The following is a 13,945-nucleotide window of genomic DNA, read 5'->3' as shown; positions in this document are numbered from 1 at the left end:
TTCTCATTTCCCATTCGGCTTGGCAGGGAAACGACAAAGGAAACGAAACCCACCTGTCACCGCATGACGGCCTTCAATAGCGTCAGGCAAAAGAGCACTTCGCCGAGAGAAAGTCGAGGAGAAACCCCGGGCCATCGTGGGCCAACGGGACGCCAGCCACACACACGCACCGCGATCCGTCCAAGTGGGCTGGCTTGGCCGGCTGGCTTGGCCGGCTGGCTCGACTTACCGGTACTCGGAGGCTTTGCCAGCTTGACCCCCTTCCTTAGCCTCAGCCGACGTTGACCTACCTGCATCGTCCCACCATAGCTCGCCACCAGGACGACGGCGGTGTGTTGCCCCCTTTTTCTTTTTGCAGCTAGACGCTGACGGGGAGGGGCGCCGGACACCATTGCAACAAGCTTAAACGCTTAAACGCTCGCCGCCCAATACTCCCGGCCGGGAACCTGGGCGTGGCGCCTGCTAATGTGGCTAGCGGTGCGCGATACGAGAGGCCGCTAGCCCTCCCCCCTGCTTGTCGAAAGCGAGATATGCTTACCGTGACACGGCCGAGCGCGGGAGCAGGGCCCTGCATTCCACGCAACAAACGCCTCCGACGCATGACTGCCCTATGCATATGAAGGCCATCGATAGCCCCGACCTAGCCTGCATCGTAGCTCCGGCCGCATGGATGGATGCTGTTTCTGTCCAGACTCCCGGGCTCCGTCTGTTGTGCCTTTTATCAGACCAACCTGGCTTCGGCGAATGGCATTCGAAGAAGATCATCCTCCTCGGTCTAAGCTGATGGTGAGGTGCCCCCCGAGAGGGTCCACGGGCTGGGTCTGACGTGATACTAGTTTGGTTCCATTCTTCCTGTCCCTTTCCTGGGGTGTCCCGGGAGTCCGGGGTGGCGTGTCTTGCCCTTCTCACCGTCGTCCTCCTTTTTGGGCTACCTCCCACAAGGGCTGAGGCATAGTTTAGGAGCAAAAAAGTTTACGAAGCGTGCGCGCGCGCGCGCCCAGATCGCTGCAAGTCCAACAGCTGCACGCTTCACGGTTCCGTGAGATCTTGATTGGGGCTTTTTGATGTTCGGGATTGGGCTGAGGCAGAAGAAGCTCCGTTCCGAAGGAGCCATGCACGCTACGATGAGGAGCCCTTTTTAAGCCTGTCAGCCGTCCGGGAGTCTCTGGGGAAACCTGAGCAGGCCGGCCTCTGGTCCCGAAGATCAGGTCTTGGTAGACAGCGACTAGGCTGCCAAGATGCTCCGAGACTTGATATAAGGCGCCGTTTCCTGTCTCCTTGTTCCGGTCCTGGTCTCTTCTTCCACCAGGCCGCTTTCCTTGCTTCCCCTTCTCCTACACGACCATCGGCGTCATATACACTCGCTTCTCTGGGTTCCTTCTCTTACTTGACTTCTCTTAGCTATATTCCTACTACTTGTAATCCAACTCGCCTCGTCACGATGCATATCACATCCCTCCTCGCCGCCTCCCTGGCCATGGCCTCCGTCCCGGGCGCCATGGCCTACCCCGGCATGGGCGAGCAGATGGCCGATATCAAAGCCCGTACGAGCAACTCGGGCGAGTCCACCGAGCTCCTCGGCGACCTCGTCACCCTCAAGGACCGCGACCTCACCAACGTCGGCAAGGACGTCAAGCGGCTCCTCCAGGGCAAGGGCAACCCGCAGTCGGACGACCGGTACAGCAGCGTGCCCAACCTGACGTCGGACAAGTGCAAGAAGGACACGTGCTGCGTCTGGCGGTACGTCGCCGACGACATGTACAAGTTCATGGCGGGCTCGTCGGGCCGCTGCACGAGCCTGGCGCGCGGCGCCGTCCGTCTCGGCTTCCACGACGCCGGGACCTGGTCCAAGGCCACGGCCGGCCAGGGCGGCGGCGCCGACGGCAGCATCCTGCTGGCCGCGGGCGAGATCGACCGCTTCGAGAACCGCGGCCTCCAGGAGGTCGCCGCCAAGTTCAATGAGCTGTACGGCAAGTACAAGGGCATGGGCTGGGACATAGGCATGGGCGACTTCATCCAGGTACGTTGCGGGGGACAATGACGACGACGACAACATGACAGGAAACAGGCGTCGGGCATGCTGACGAGAAATTAGATGGGCGCCAACGTCGCCACCGTCGTCTGCCCCCTCGGCCCGCGCATCAAGACCTACGTCGGGCGCAAGGACAGCTCCACGCCGGCGCCGACCGGCCTCCTCCCCAGCCCGTTCCAGCCGGCCGACCAGCTGATCCAGCTCTTCCGCGACAAGACCATCTCCCCCCACGGCCTCGTGGCGCTGCTCGGCGCGCACACCACCAGCCAGCAGCAGTTCGTCAACACGTCCCGCGCCGGCGACCCCCAGGACAGCACCCCGGGCGTGTGGGACGTCCTGTACTACAAGGAGACGCTCAGCCCCAACTCGCCTCCCCGCGTGTTCAAGTTCCCCAGCGACATCTTCCTCTCGCAGCACCCCGAGACCTCCAAGGAGTTCAGGGACTTTGCCGGGATCGGCGGCCAGCAGCACTGGAACGAGGCAAGCTTCCCCCCTTCTCCCCCGGATGTCCCAACTGGCGACGATTGCCTCAGCAAGTACTAACATGGAAAAACCCTGCAGGACTACGCCCGTGAATACATCCGCCTCTCGCTCCTGGGCGTCAACAACATCAACCAGCTGGTCGAGTGCACCAAAGTGCTCCCCCCCGCGGTGAGGGGCTTCCGCATCATCGACCAGTTCAAGCTCGACAAGTGGCTCAACAGCGTCGGCAACAAGGGCGCCGCCAAGAAGGTCGCCGACGACATCGCCAAGGGCGACCCGGCCTCCGTCGAGGTGCCCCCCGTCAACAACAAGAACTAGAAGGTTTCGTGAACGGGACGGGTGGCATTGGGTGATGGTGGTCTGCGCGACAGGGAATATAATGGCTGTAGCGTTCTTTTCTCTCTCATTAAACGAGGGGGTTGAGGTTCGTCGCTTGACCTGGTTGTACATGTATGCATCGTCGTGTTTAGAAGACGGGTTGGTTCAAGACCACGACATAAATAATTCAATACCCACAGTATTTACACTCTAAAAACAGGTGGCTGAAGTGCAATCAACGCAACGCGATACAAAAGGCGGGTACTTGTTGTTTCTTGGTTGCTGACGCGTAGCACCACAAATAAAATTTATCCGTAGAATAGAACATGATGCCGTTGAGTCGCGAACACCGTGCCGCTCAGACAGAGGCGTGGCGGAGGTGTTGGATGGTGGCAATACTGTATGACATGGCGTCGTGGTGTCTGTCTGCTCGAGGTGAAGTGGGAAGAGAGAAACACACGCACAGGTCAAGGAAACGAAGGCATTGTTGACGGCTGCAAACGGAGTGGTATCATATCGCATCATGTCGATAGATAACATACATACCATACACACGCCACCTGGAATTAATCACCTTGTCTCGGAACCAGAGTCCCAGAACTGGTTGTCCGCGGGCTGGGCTGGGCTGCCTTGTTGGCGCATTACGATCGAGCTACACGGAGCCCATGTCCTGATGGAACAAGTGACAAGTGAGGCCGGTCCAGAGAAAAACCCCGGCCCAGCCCAGCCAGCCCACGACCGGTGGATCCAAGAAACCCGCATCCGGCCGTCCCGGACCACACACGCTCTCTCCCCCGGCCTCCGCGGGGTAGCGGACCGCGGGCCCCCCCCCCCCCCCCTGCACGTTTGTTTACGTTATCCATCTCTCCTCTCCCCTTTCCCACTGAATGCATGCCGAGGATGCCCCCACTCTTTTCCCTTTTCTTTTTTTTCTCGCTTCGTGGACCGACGTTGCTGTCATGTTTGATTGATCCTTCAAAGGGGACATCAGACGAACAACAAAGCCACAACACACAACAAACCCCAATGCGGATAAGAGTCGTTCCCGAGACGTAAAGTTTCACAACACGACTTATCGAGGGCCTTTTTTTTGCAAAACGAAATCAGATTCCCCACCCCTCCGGACTTGGCCATTTCAAACCCTTCCGACGATTGAACCTCAGTCGCGTTCAGATCACGCAAACGCCTTCATCGCCCGCAGTCAACGTTCATAAAAAGGAAAAGAAAAAAAAAAAGCCCTCACTCACCGAACAACGCCAAGAGCCGGAAGGAAAAAAAAAGGCCATTGCCCCCCCGGCGTCACCATGAGCCATAAGCACCAGACTCTGCGCTTTCCGAACGACCCGACTGCCGGCGACGGCATCTGGGGCTACCCGACCAGCAAGGCCAAGTAAGCGGCCGGCTCTCTCAACTCGCTCGCCATGTGAGAGCAGGAACATTCATTTGCTGACGTGAACCCCCTCTCTCTCCCCGTTTTTAGCTTCTGCGAGGAAGATTACCTCTTCACGCGCTACATCGCCGAGTTCATCAACTGTCTCTCCAATGCCACCTACGGTAAGTTGTGTCGTCCATCCGTCGTCCCCCGCTCGTCAGCACCACCTCGCTCATCCACGTCCCCCTAGTCTACCTCGCGCTGAGGTACCCCCGCGCCAGGCCGCAGGCCGCGGCGCCGTGGTACAAGACGCTCGACGTGCAGTCCGTCGGCCTCCTCCTGGTCGGCGTCTTCTCCGCCGTCTTCCACGGCACCATGCACCAGGAGACGCAGCTCCTCGACGACCTCTCCATGCTCGTGCTCGCCGGCTCGCTCGTCCAGCCGCTCTACGTCTTCCGCCGGTCGCGCCCCGTCGCCGCCGCCCTCGCCGTCGCCCTGTGGCTCGCCATCGCCGCCATGGCCGTCGTCTACGTCCGCTCCGGCGACATCTTCATCCACGTCGCCACCTTCTCCGCCCTGCTGACCCTCGTCTGGCCCCGCACCCTCTTCCTCGTCTACGGCCCCGGCAGCCGCTGGTCCGCCGCCGAGCGCCGCGCCCTCATGCGCCGCTTCGCCGAGGCCTGCGCCATCCTCATCCTCGGCTTCACTCTGTGGCACATCGACCTCGAGTACTGCGCCGAGCTGCGCGCCGCCCGGAGGGAACTGGGCCTGCCGCTCGCCTGGCTGCTGGAGCTGCACGGCTGGTGGCACATCTTCACCGCCTACGGCGCGAGCTGGTACATGAGGCTGATCAGGGACCTGACGTCTGACGGAGCCGGTGTTGCGAAGAAGGCACAGTGAGCGTGGGAGAGGGGGGGGGGAGCCCGGGTTATACGGGCTGATGTGGGGGTGTTCGTTTAGAGCCGAAATTGGTTCGGCCAACGTGAGAGGCCTCGCACAACGGATAGACTACAGAACTTGCGGGAAGACATGGCGTCTGGGAAGACATGGCGCCTGGGTAAAGACGATGCTAGCATATTACAAGGGTTGCGTTGGAGACTAGAGGACGGAAGAAAAGAAAGGAAGGAAAAAGGACTACAAGGCAGAACACCACCAGCTCTTCATTCCGATAGAACACGATACCCCCCCCCTTCGAAACCAGGCCGCCATCGAGGCGAGCGTTCTTAAGAGATAGATATAGATGCCTATTGCCGCAAATGCGGCATCCGTCGTCCAAGAGTTGCGCCCCGTCGGAATATTGTACAAGCGAGCCACGTCAGACACTCACTGCTCCCCTTTACATTTCACAAGCCAGTCTTATCTATGGCAAGTCAGTCGTAAAAGATCATGGTCGTCTGTCTGTCTGCCTACTTCTAAAGCAAACACCAGAACGTGGAGAAGAGTTGCTTTTGCAAAAGGACTCATTGATTAGTTGGCTCCTCTATCACCATCTCAAGTGCAGAACTCATTTCTTTTCCCTCGAGAGAGCCCATCTCTCCCTAAATGCCTTGCGGCGAATCGCGGAAGCCCACCACTCAGCTAAACATCATCAGGCTCGTGTTGCGCCAAGCAAAGTAGGCTCTCTGACTTCTGTTCAAGCGTTCTCGTTGCGGGTGCCCCAAGCCTCGGTAGACAGCGTGGCCCAAGCGTAGAGATCAAGGACGGGGTGGGCGTTGTCAAGCAGGAAGCAAGCCCAGATGTGACGCGCCGCAAATGGGAAGCGGCGAATGAAGCCGCCATAGGCGCTGATCCAGCCCCAGACGTACCAGAAGAAGGCCAAGTACCTGCAGAGATGAAAGTCAGCACAACAATGGTCAATGATTTCATAAACAGAACTGGGGGGGAGGGGGATTGCTGACGCCATGGAAGAATTGTTGCGGAAGCCCTCGACGAGGGCAACGATGTGGATCCAGGCCAAAAGAGGGCGAAGGAGGCGCTCGACGAGCTTGCGAGCCATGTAGGGATGCTTTCTATCAAAAGAGTCAGTCATCTATATCATCTTTGTGACGACCCGAGCCAGGAAAGGAGAAACCTACTTGGCGATCTTTCCCAGACCAGGCTGGTAGAAGGCGGTCGTGAGGAACGACTGGATGGCGCTGCGCTGCCAGCGGACCAGCTGACGCAAGAAGTTGGCGTCGTCGAAGACGATGGTGGTGATCTCGGCCTCGGGCGCGTTCTGGACCGCAATGTCCCAGCCCTCGGTCTGGAGCCAGCGGGTGATGAAGGAATCATCGCCCGTGTTCATGAGCTTGCCGCACCAGGTGTCGGCGGTGATGGCCTGGAGAAAGCGGGGATCCGCGGCGACCTCGGCGCGGAAGACCATGGTGCGGCCAACCATGCAGAAGCAGCCGCCGTCGGCGGTCCAGCGGATGGCTTGAATGCTGTTCTGGTTGTCCAAAGAGCGGAGAGACGCCACCTCCCAAGGAGTGATGACGGCAGGGTTGCGGCGCTTCATAGGGATGTGGGCGCTGCAGAAAAGTCAGTCGAACCATTGATCAAGGGTGACTTTGGGGGAGGGGAGGGATCGTTGTTCACTCACCTCTGCTTTCCAAAGCTGCCGCCAACCTTGGGGTCCTCAAAAGGCGCGAGGAGGTGGGGGAGCACTTGCAAAGTGTTCCAGAAGGCGTCGTCGTCGACAAGAGCAAGGATCTTGCCCTTGGCCTGCTTGATTCCAACAACCATCTGGTGGCGCTTGCTGGCGTAGTCGGCGGTCATGATGCTGATGCGGTCGTCGCCATCAGTGACGACGGGCTTGACAAGATCGTAAACGCGCTGGAGATCGCGATCGATGGTGACGATGATGATCTCCTTTGGGCGGTTGGCGAGCCACAGACGAAGACAGTCGGTGAAGGAATCAGGGGTGTCGATGGTCGCGACGATGATGCTAACGTCAGTGCTCTGATGGGAAGGATTCTCGGGGAGAGGGATGGGCTTTGTCTTGTTCGCGAAGTACTTGGTGAGAGCCTCATCATAGGTGTACCAGGCCCTGGGTGTGTCAGGCGTACGTTAGTCTTGGCCTCATATCTCACAACCGCAGGTATTAGATTGACTTACAAGAAGGCCCCAATAACAATATCAGCCATTATGAGTGGGTTGGTTGCTTGATCCTGTGTTCTTGTGTGCAGGCGTTTTGAATAGAGAACCAGGTTGTGATGCGTGTGGGAGGAAAAGTGTTTTTTTTTTCTCTCTTCTGGCTGGCAAAAGAAGACAACTTTGTTAAGAAAGGAGCTGATGATGAGAGAAGGTACGAGTGAGTGAATGCGGATTGGGAAGGTGCGACTAAATATCCACAGGCTGGGTGTCAAGGTGAAGGTGAATTATGCTCTTGTTTAGCCTGGCTGAAAGAGTGAAGAGCCTGAAAAACTAAGGCCAAGATGTGAATGGAAAGAATAAAGATTCCTCACAATCTCTGGAGGAGCCAAAGACTACAATTCACTGTAAAAAGCCTACATAAAGAATCCCCTCTACGGAAAGAAGAAGTCCAAAGTCAGAGAGGCTATTTCCGGATGATCAAAGGGACTATTTCTTCGGGCTACACGAAGTAGTTTGAAACAATTTGTAGTGCTTATCATGATCCCCAGGTTTGTATTTGAGGACCCTGTGAATTGTCTTCTGAAGAGAAGACAATAAATATCAGAAGCTCTGATGCCCTATACACACACAGCCCACTGGTTATCCCAAGCTTTTCGGGAAGCCTAAATGGCTGTCCATCGTTTTGGTATGCTCCGAACCAAAGCCACCGTGCTCTACATCTGCCCGTGGCAACTGTATCCTCGGGTCGAGGGAACTCAAAAGAAAGAGAATCAGCTCTATCTAGAACCCCGGCTCATCGAGTCTCCCAACGTCCCAAATCCGAAAAGCACGCAAAAGTAGCGCCGCTTGCTCTTCCATCCTGATCTGCCTCTGACGACGCCGAAGTCTTCGCCATTTCCACGCGACCGTCGCACCAGCCGGCAAGAGAAAGACGCCAAAGGCACACAGATCGTTGGCGTTGGTATCCCGCCGGCGGCCGCGGAATTCTGCTTCCTGCAGTCCGAAAACGCCCGCGGCCCACTTGCACACGGTCTGGTCGGTCATGTTCTGGGGGACGGCGAACATGGCAAACTCCTCGGCGGGGTACACGGGAAGCAGTATCTGCAGGAGCTGGAGAAGGATAATCAGCTCAGTGAAGGAAACGAGAGCAACCTCGTTGGGGATGTGAAGGACGGTGTCGGGGATCTTAGCGCCGATGCCGTAGAGGGTGATGACGAGGTCCAGGGCCAGTAGCCCAATGGCCAGGCATTCCCAGACCTTGAGCGTCGCGTTGATCGATCGTGTAAGCTCGAAAGTTGCGTCTCGATGGTACCATGAGGCGTTCATGCCTTCCCAGGCTTTTCGAATCGCGGCATGGGGATAGGAAACCCTTGCGCTGGAGGCCATCTCGTGAGGGCGAAGTAGATTGAGGGCTGGGAGGAAAGGGAAACGTGACGAAAAACTGCCTGTCGCGGTGGATGTTGTCATACGTTTGCTGCGGTATGGACCGGTTTGGCTGAAGGGGAGAGCTTTACTCAATGGAAACAAGGGCTTTGTGAGAAAGACGAAAAGAGCAAAGGATAATAACACAAAAAATGCCTTTAGAAAGCGCGTTTCCGCCACTTGTTTATCCAGCCGCACAAAAGCACGGCGCCAAAAATGACCGTTGACCAGGCGCAGACTTCATCTCTAGTTCAGCGAGTGTTTGCTAGTCAGATTCTGCCGTTCAAAGAGGTCGTATGGCAACCAGATGACCTTGTGTTAGAAGTCAACCTCTTACGGATAATACTAGGCCTTGACCAGATAGGGAAAAGGTTACTGTAAGGGCCAATAAGATAATAAAGTAAAGGTATATCCTTCAATCAGATCCATAGGCTTGAAACTCGTCAGAAGTTTTTATGTTGCAACTCAATCTCTGGTGAGATGGTGACGAACGGAGGTAAAGTCAATCAACTATGCAACCAATCCCTCTCCATGTCCTCATTACAGTTTCAACTAGGGATTACCGCCATCCCCCTTTTATTACTAACGACCACTGCATCATGTACTCAAGTCTACTTATGGTTTACCTATACAGTCGACGGCTCCTCGTGCGATTGGCGTACAATGTCGGTTCTATGACTATGGCTGCTTGCATCTGACTCGCTCACTACTAACCAAGAAGGGGGTTTCTACTATCATTGGCCCGAATCGTTTGTCGTCTAGGCTGAGCTTAGGGTATAAGCCACAACGGTGTTGTTGTCGGAGCAGGACTTCCGGATTGCTTGCATGAGTCGAGGGGCATTCTCGCCCCAGAACTTGGTCGACCTGCGACTTTTGCTTTGAGGCACTCTGAATGAATAGGGTTGCAGCATGGCCATTGCCAATATCTTCCCATACTACGACCTTACAGTATTAACAATGGGCGGTAGACAATGCCAACGGACCTGGCCAGATATTGATTCGCGTGGCATATAGGTACATGAAGTTCTCCGCAAACAGATGGTCCCATGGCCAGTCAGGATTGGTGACTAAAAGAGGAGATTCGGTCTGTCACCATTGGATACCAAAAAAGGGCCTGCCATGGCGTTCAGCGAGGCGGAATGTGTAGACGGCCTAATGTCCATTGCGAGTGTTGCAGTAATACCCCTCGGCGTTTTTGACTCGGCCCCGTTTTCACCGACATGCCGGCTTGCTATGGTCTGCTGTCTATTCCAAGGAACATGAACCTGGGGTTCGGCATTATGACTGATCATCAAGTATAAGTCTGTCGCCTGCCCTACGCCCATTTACTACTTCTAGTCTCCTGTATTGTAGGTGCACAAGACATTATGTGAAAGCTACTCACTTGAAAGCGTCCGCGGCAGAGGGAGACCGGACTTGGATTTCCCGGTTGAGGGGCTGTCTATAGTGTGCCAAGGCGGAGTAATTCAAACCGTCTTCTCGTCAGGGCCGGTAGTAGAGTAGACCAGATCCCTCCACAATTGGTCCCGCCAATGAGCATAGAGATAGTCACTCAAACTCCGGAGCTATCAGAAGTCATGTCAGAGAATGACGGTGAAGGTCGAACCCGGCACTGCTTCCAAAGCAAGCTGAATACCGGGAAGCTTACAGTTGCTAGAGGAGACGCAGAATAACAAGCTCCAAAAGGCGGGGGAATAGGGTCGTGCAGGTGCCCACTAAATAGAGTCGGTGGACTCTACCCAGCAGCCGCTCCCCCGCGACTGGTCGACTTTATTTGCGCCCACCGGAGGCATCTGGGCGCCAGCCGAACAGTCCAAACCAAGATACCAGACGCATAATGAACAAATAAGATATGGCTGCTATGACGTGGGAAAGCAAGCCTGGAAAACAAATCTAGACAACAAATCTGGACAACAAATCTGGACAACAAATCCGGACAACAAATCTGCTATGACCTGAGCCAGCCTGAGAAACAAATTCAGGTGAGGCTCACTTCCACATGGAGTACAGCATGCGGGACCTGGAGTTCGTAGGATGACGCATCCTTGAGCTCTCACCGGCAAAGTGGTCGAGCCTCGAAGAGGAAAAAGTGTTGTCTATGTGAGACGCAGCCCCTGGAACTGACATGCCCGCTGTATTGCTGCCAAGCCCCGAGGTCTCGTGGGATATAGTGCTGCGCGTCTAGACTTGGGGTTGATCATTGTTTACCGAGTAACAGCCAGGTTTCTCTTTTCTTTGCCGTGATTCTTGGAATGTTTCCTCCCAAATGTTTGTATCGCTTCCGGCCTGATCGCCTCTCCCCCGCAGCGCTGCCAAGCCGAGCCAGCGCGGTGCCGAGACCCAAACATGTGAGCCACGAGCCAAAGTACGGGGGTTTCAAGGATATGGATCGGGAAGGTCGACGTCCCAGAGCGCCTCTTTGCTTCTTCTTGCCAAGGTTCCATTCGTACAACATTCGACCGACCCGGCAGCCCCTTGGCCAATCTCTTCCCAACATGCCATGATGCCACTTGGCCCGCCCGGGGCCATTCTGTGGCCTTGTAGAGCTGCATCTGGGCTCGGTAATGGAAACGGAGGTTACATACCCGGCCAGTGGCGCATCTGGGGAAACGGCCCAATGCCGTCCTCCAACGAACGCAATACCCGTGCAAGGGGAGCGAGCATCTACCGGAATGGTGCGCATCTGGCGCATGGCCGTTTTCTTTACCTCAAAGTGAGACAGTATTCTTTTGGATATAAAGTGGCCTGGGGAGTCGGTAGTTGTCAAGGAGTTATTGGACTTGTCACCTTGCTTGCCAACTCTAGCATTCGTCCAGATAGCCCGCAGCCATGGCCAAGTTCTCCCTTCTCACGGCGGTGTTGGCGCTCGCCTCCTCTGTTGCAGCCCAGTGCGGTGCCGGCGCGCCCGATGCCAGAGTCACGGGCTCCGGGAGCTCCTTTGTTGCTACGAGGGGCTCGAGCCAGGTCTACGCCGGCTCCGACTACCGCGCCGCCATCCAGGCCGCGGTCGACTCCATCGGCAGCGGCCAGCGCGTCTCCGTCATGGCCTCGGGCTCCATCGGCGCCAGCACCATCAGCATCGGCGGCGGGAAGACGTTTGAGGGCTGCGGGACCATCAATGCCGTTTTCCGCAACGGCCGCGGCGCCATCGAGGTGCTCAACGCCTCGGGCGTCAGGATCCCCTACCTCACGATGACGGGCAACCCGTACTTCGGCCTGCGCTTCTACGGCACCAGGGACCTCACGCTCGGCGCCATCACCATGAACCTCAGCGGCGGCCTCGGCATCCGCTTCGACCGCGACCAGGCGGCCAACTCCAACGTCAGGATGGGCACCATCACGGTCAACGGCGCGGGCAGCCACGCGGTCGAGACGTGGAACGTCGACGGCCTCACCATCGATCAGGTCATTGCCAGGAACTGCGGCGAGTCCGGGCTGCTGATGCAGAAGACGACCAACGCGCGCGTCGGCCTCGTCGACGGCAACAACGTCGGCGCCGGCACGGGCTACGGCACCCTGCGCTTCGCCAACAACAACGGCCAGCTCGCCAACGGCGCCTACACCACCAACGTCTTCGTCACGAGGGTCGTCTCCCGCGGCGGCGGCCGCGGCATCTTCTGCGTCTCCCAGTCGGGCGGCGCCGAGATCGGCACCATCGACCTCGCCAGCAACGGCAACAACGCCATCCTGATGGAGAACTGCTACGGCGTCACCATCAGGGGCGGCACCGTCAACGGCGGCGGCGAGGTCCGCATCTCTGCCCGCAGCGAGTTCCCCAACACTCGCGACATCTCCATCACCGCCAGGGTCGACGGCACCAGTGTCCGCGAGTCCCCTTGCGGTACCAACATCAGGTGGAACCTCTCTGGCAACGGGGCTCGTAACATCTGCTAGGCGTCGAGCTCAACCCGTGTGGTGGTGGGTTGAGATTTTTAAGTACATGTATATTTTCATCAGTACAATATTTGCCCTACCGGCTCCAGCAAGTCAATGTCCATATTTTCACCCCCAAACACCCTCGGCGTTGCTTGGCTTCATCGAACATGACCAAAAAGTCTGCTCAGCGCTTTCTGTTAAAGTGCGGGAAAGTAACCTTCCTTGTAAAGGGCAAAGTAGGGAATCATGTATGTAGCCCAATGTAATTAGTTCTCGCAGCACAGTATTGACCAGTATGCTTATATCTCTTGCGCTGGCTCACCGATGGAACTGTTTTTCATTGCCTATTCGCCTTTTTTTCTAAATCACGCTAGTAACTAATGCGTATCCGTTGCAGCGACGAGAGCATTCGCCACTATGGATTATGTCACGAGATATAAGTGTTAGTTACAGGGTCCTGACGATCCCAACCAAGGGTTTTGACGATTGGAATTTTGAATACGATTTTACAAGGGGGTTGTAGGCTAATCTTTCCTGTTTCACTTAACCTGTGGAGCGGTAAGACGTGCCGAGATTGGGCACAATATCTCGAGTGCGCTCGAGCTTCTCCGGCATGTAACAACAACGTGGTCCCAATTGCAAAACACACGGCAACTTGAGTCTTCAAACACACGCCCGGCATCTCACTCACTCGCTCAGCCTCAATGCACCCCCAGCAAGCCTCGACGACGCCATAATGCCCTCCATCCTCGCCACGGCGATCCAGTCATCACTACTCAAGGGCACCGCAAACCTCACGGCGCAGCTGGTCAACCAGCACAGGCAGGCCGGCGGCGGCTCCCCCCCGCTCGACGTGCGCCGCGTGCTCGAGTTCGCCACCTTTGGCTTCATCCAGGGCCACATCAACTACTGGTGGCAGCACTTCCTCGAGGACAGCTTCCCCAACGCCGCCAGGGGCCGCGCCAGGAAGCCTTCCATCGTCGAGCCCAAGGTCGAGAAGCCCGACGGGCCGCCGCCGCCGGCCAAGAACTATTACTTCAATGTCGCCCGCAAGATCCTCGTCGACCAGACCATCGGCCTCTTCATGATGAACTCGGCGTTTCTCATCATCACTTCCGCCCTGCGTCTCGGCCTTTCGCCCTTGGTCTACCAGATCTGGAGGGAGAGGATCTTCGATCTGATCAAGGCCGCCTGGAAGTTCTGGCCGCTGGTGGCCCTGTTCAACTTTGCGCTGGTGCCTGTAGGGTACAGGGCTCTGGTTGGTATGTGTGTCGGATTTCTGTGGAACATGTTCCTTACCTTTTTTCTCTTGTAACATTCATTGCACGCTGGCGGGCTCGTATCTGTATCCATGGTTTGCATCACAGCAC

The 13,945-nt window shown here is 56.7% G+C and overlaps 6 protein-coding genes across 6 annotated transcripts; 4 read left to right on the top strand and 2 right to left on the bottom strand.

The window, feature by feature from the left end:
* Positions 1-1,441: 1,441 nt before the first annotated feature.
* On the top strand, positions 1,442-2,833 carry GLRG_00293 (peroxidase; the record flags this gene model as incomplete). The annotated part of the gene is made up of 3 exons (XM_008090978.1): positions 1,442-2,020; positions 2,096-2,539; positions 2,594-2,833. The coding sequence occupies 3 exons, from the start codon at positions 1,442-1,444 to the stop codon at positions 2,831-2,833; spliced, it is 1,263 nt and encodes a 420-aa protein (XP_008089169.1).
* A 1,304-nt stretch (positions 2,834-4,137) lies between these two features.
* On the top strand, positions 4,138-5,105 carry GLRG_00292 (alkaline phytoceramidase; the record flags this gene model as incomplete). The annotated part of the gene is made up of 3 exons (XM_008090977.1): positions 4,138-4,223; positions 4,314-4,387; positions 4,456-5,105. The coding sequence occupies 3 exons, from the start codon at positions 4,138-4,140 to the stop codon at positions 5,103-5,105; spliced, it is 810 nt and encodes a 269-aa protein (XP_008089168.1).
* Positions 5,106-5,838: 733 nt separating this feature from the next.
* GLRG_00291 (glycosyl transferase family 2) lies at positions 5,839-7,327 on the bottom strand (the record flags this gene model as incomplete). Its single annotated transcript, XM_008090976.1, has 5 exons — positions 5,839-6,028; positions 6,104-6,214; positions 6,281-6,712; positions 6,784-7,230; positions 7,299-7,327. The coding sequence occupies 5 exons, from the start codon at positions 7,325-7,327 to the stop codon at positions 5,839-5,841; spliced, it is 1,209 nt and encodes a 402-aa protein (XP_008089167.1).
* Positions 7,328-8,057: 730 nt separating this feature from the next.
* GLRG_00290 (uncharacterized protein) lies at positions 8,058-8,663 on the bottom strand (the record flags this gene model as incomplete). Its single annotated transcript, XM_008090975.1, has 1 exon — positions 8,058-8,663. One exon carries the CDS (start codon positions 8,661-8,663, stop codon positions 8,058-8,060), a length of 606 nt encoding a protein of 201 aa, XP_008089166.1.
* A 2,865-nt stretch (positions 8,664-11,528) lies between these two features.
* On the top strand, positions 11,529-12,593 carry GLRG_00289 (parallel beta-helix repeat protein; the record flags this gene model as incomplete). Its single annotated transcript, XM_008090974.1, has 1 exon — positions 11,529-12,593. The coding sequence occupies one exon, from the start codon at positions 11,529-11,531 to the stop codon at positions 12,591-12,593; it is 1,065 nt and encodes a 354-aa protein (XP_008089165.1).
* A 718-nt stretch (positions 12,594-13,311) lies between these two features.
* GLRG_00288 (Mpv17/PMP22 family protein) lies at positions 13,312-13,890 on the top strand (the record flags this gene model as incomplete). Its single annotated transcript, XM_008090973.1, has 1 exon — positions 13,312-13,890. The coding sequence occupies one exon, from the start codon at positions 13,312-13,314 to the stop codon at positions 13,888-13,890; it is 579 nt and encodes a 192-aa protein (XP_008089164.1).
* Between the last annotated feature and the right edge of the window lie 55 nt (positions 13,891-13,945).

The sequence above is a fragment of the Colletotrichum graminicola genome (assembly GCF_000149035.1).
Source record: "Colletotrichum graminicola M1.001 genomic scaffold supercont1.1, whole genome shotgun sequence".
In the NCBI taxonomy this organism is placed as follows: domain Eukaryota; kingdom Fungi; phylum Ascomycota; class Sordariomycetes; order Glomerellales; family Glomerellaceae; genus Colletotrichum; species Colletotrichum graminicola.
The sequence above is the reverse complement of the archived record's forward strand: the minus strand, read 5'-3'. Positions and strand labels throughout refer to the sequence as shown.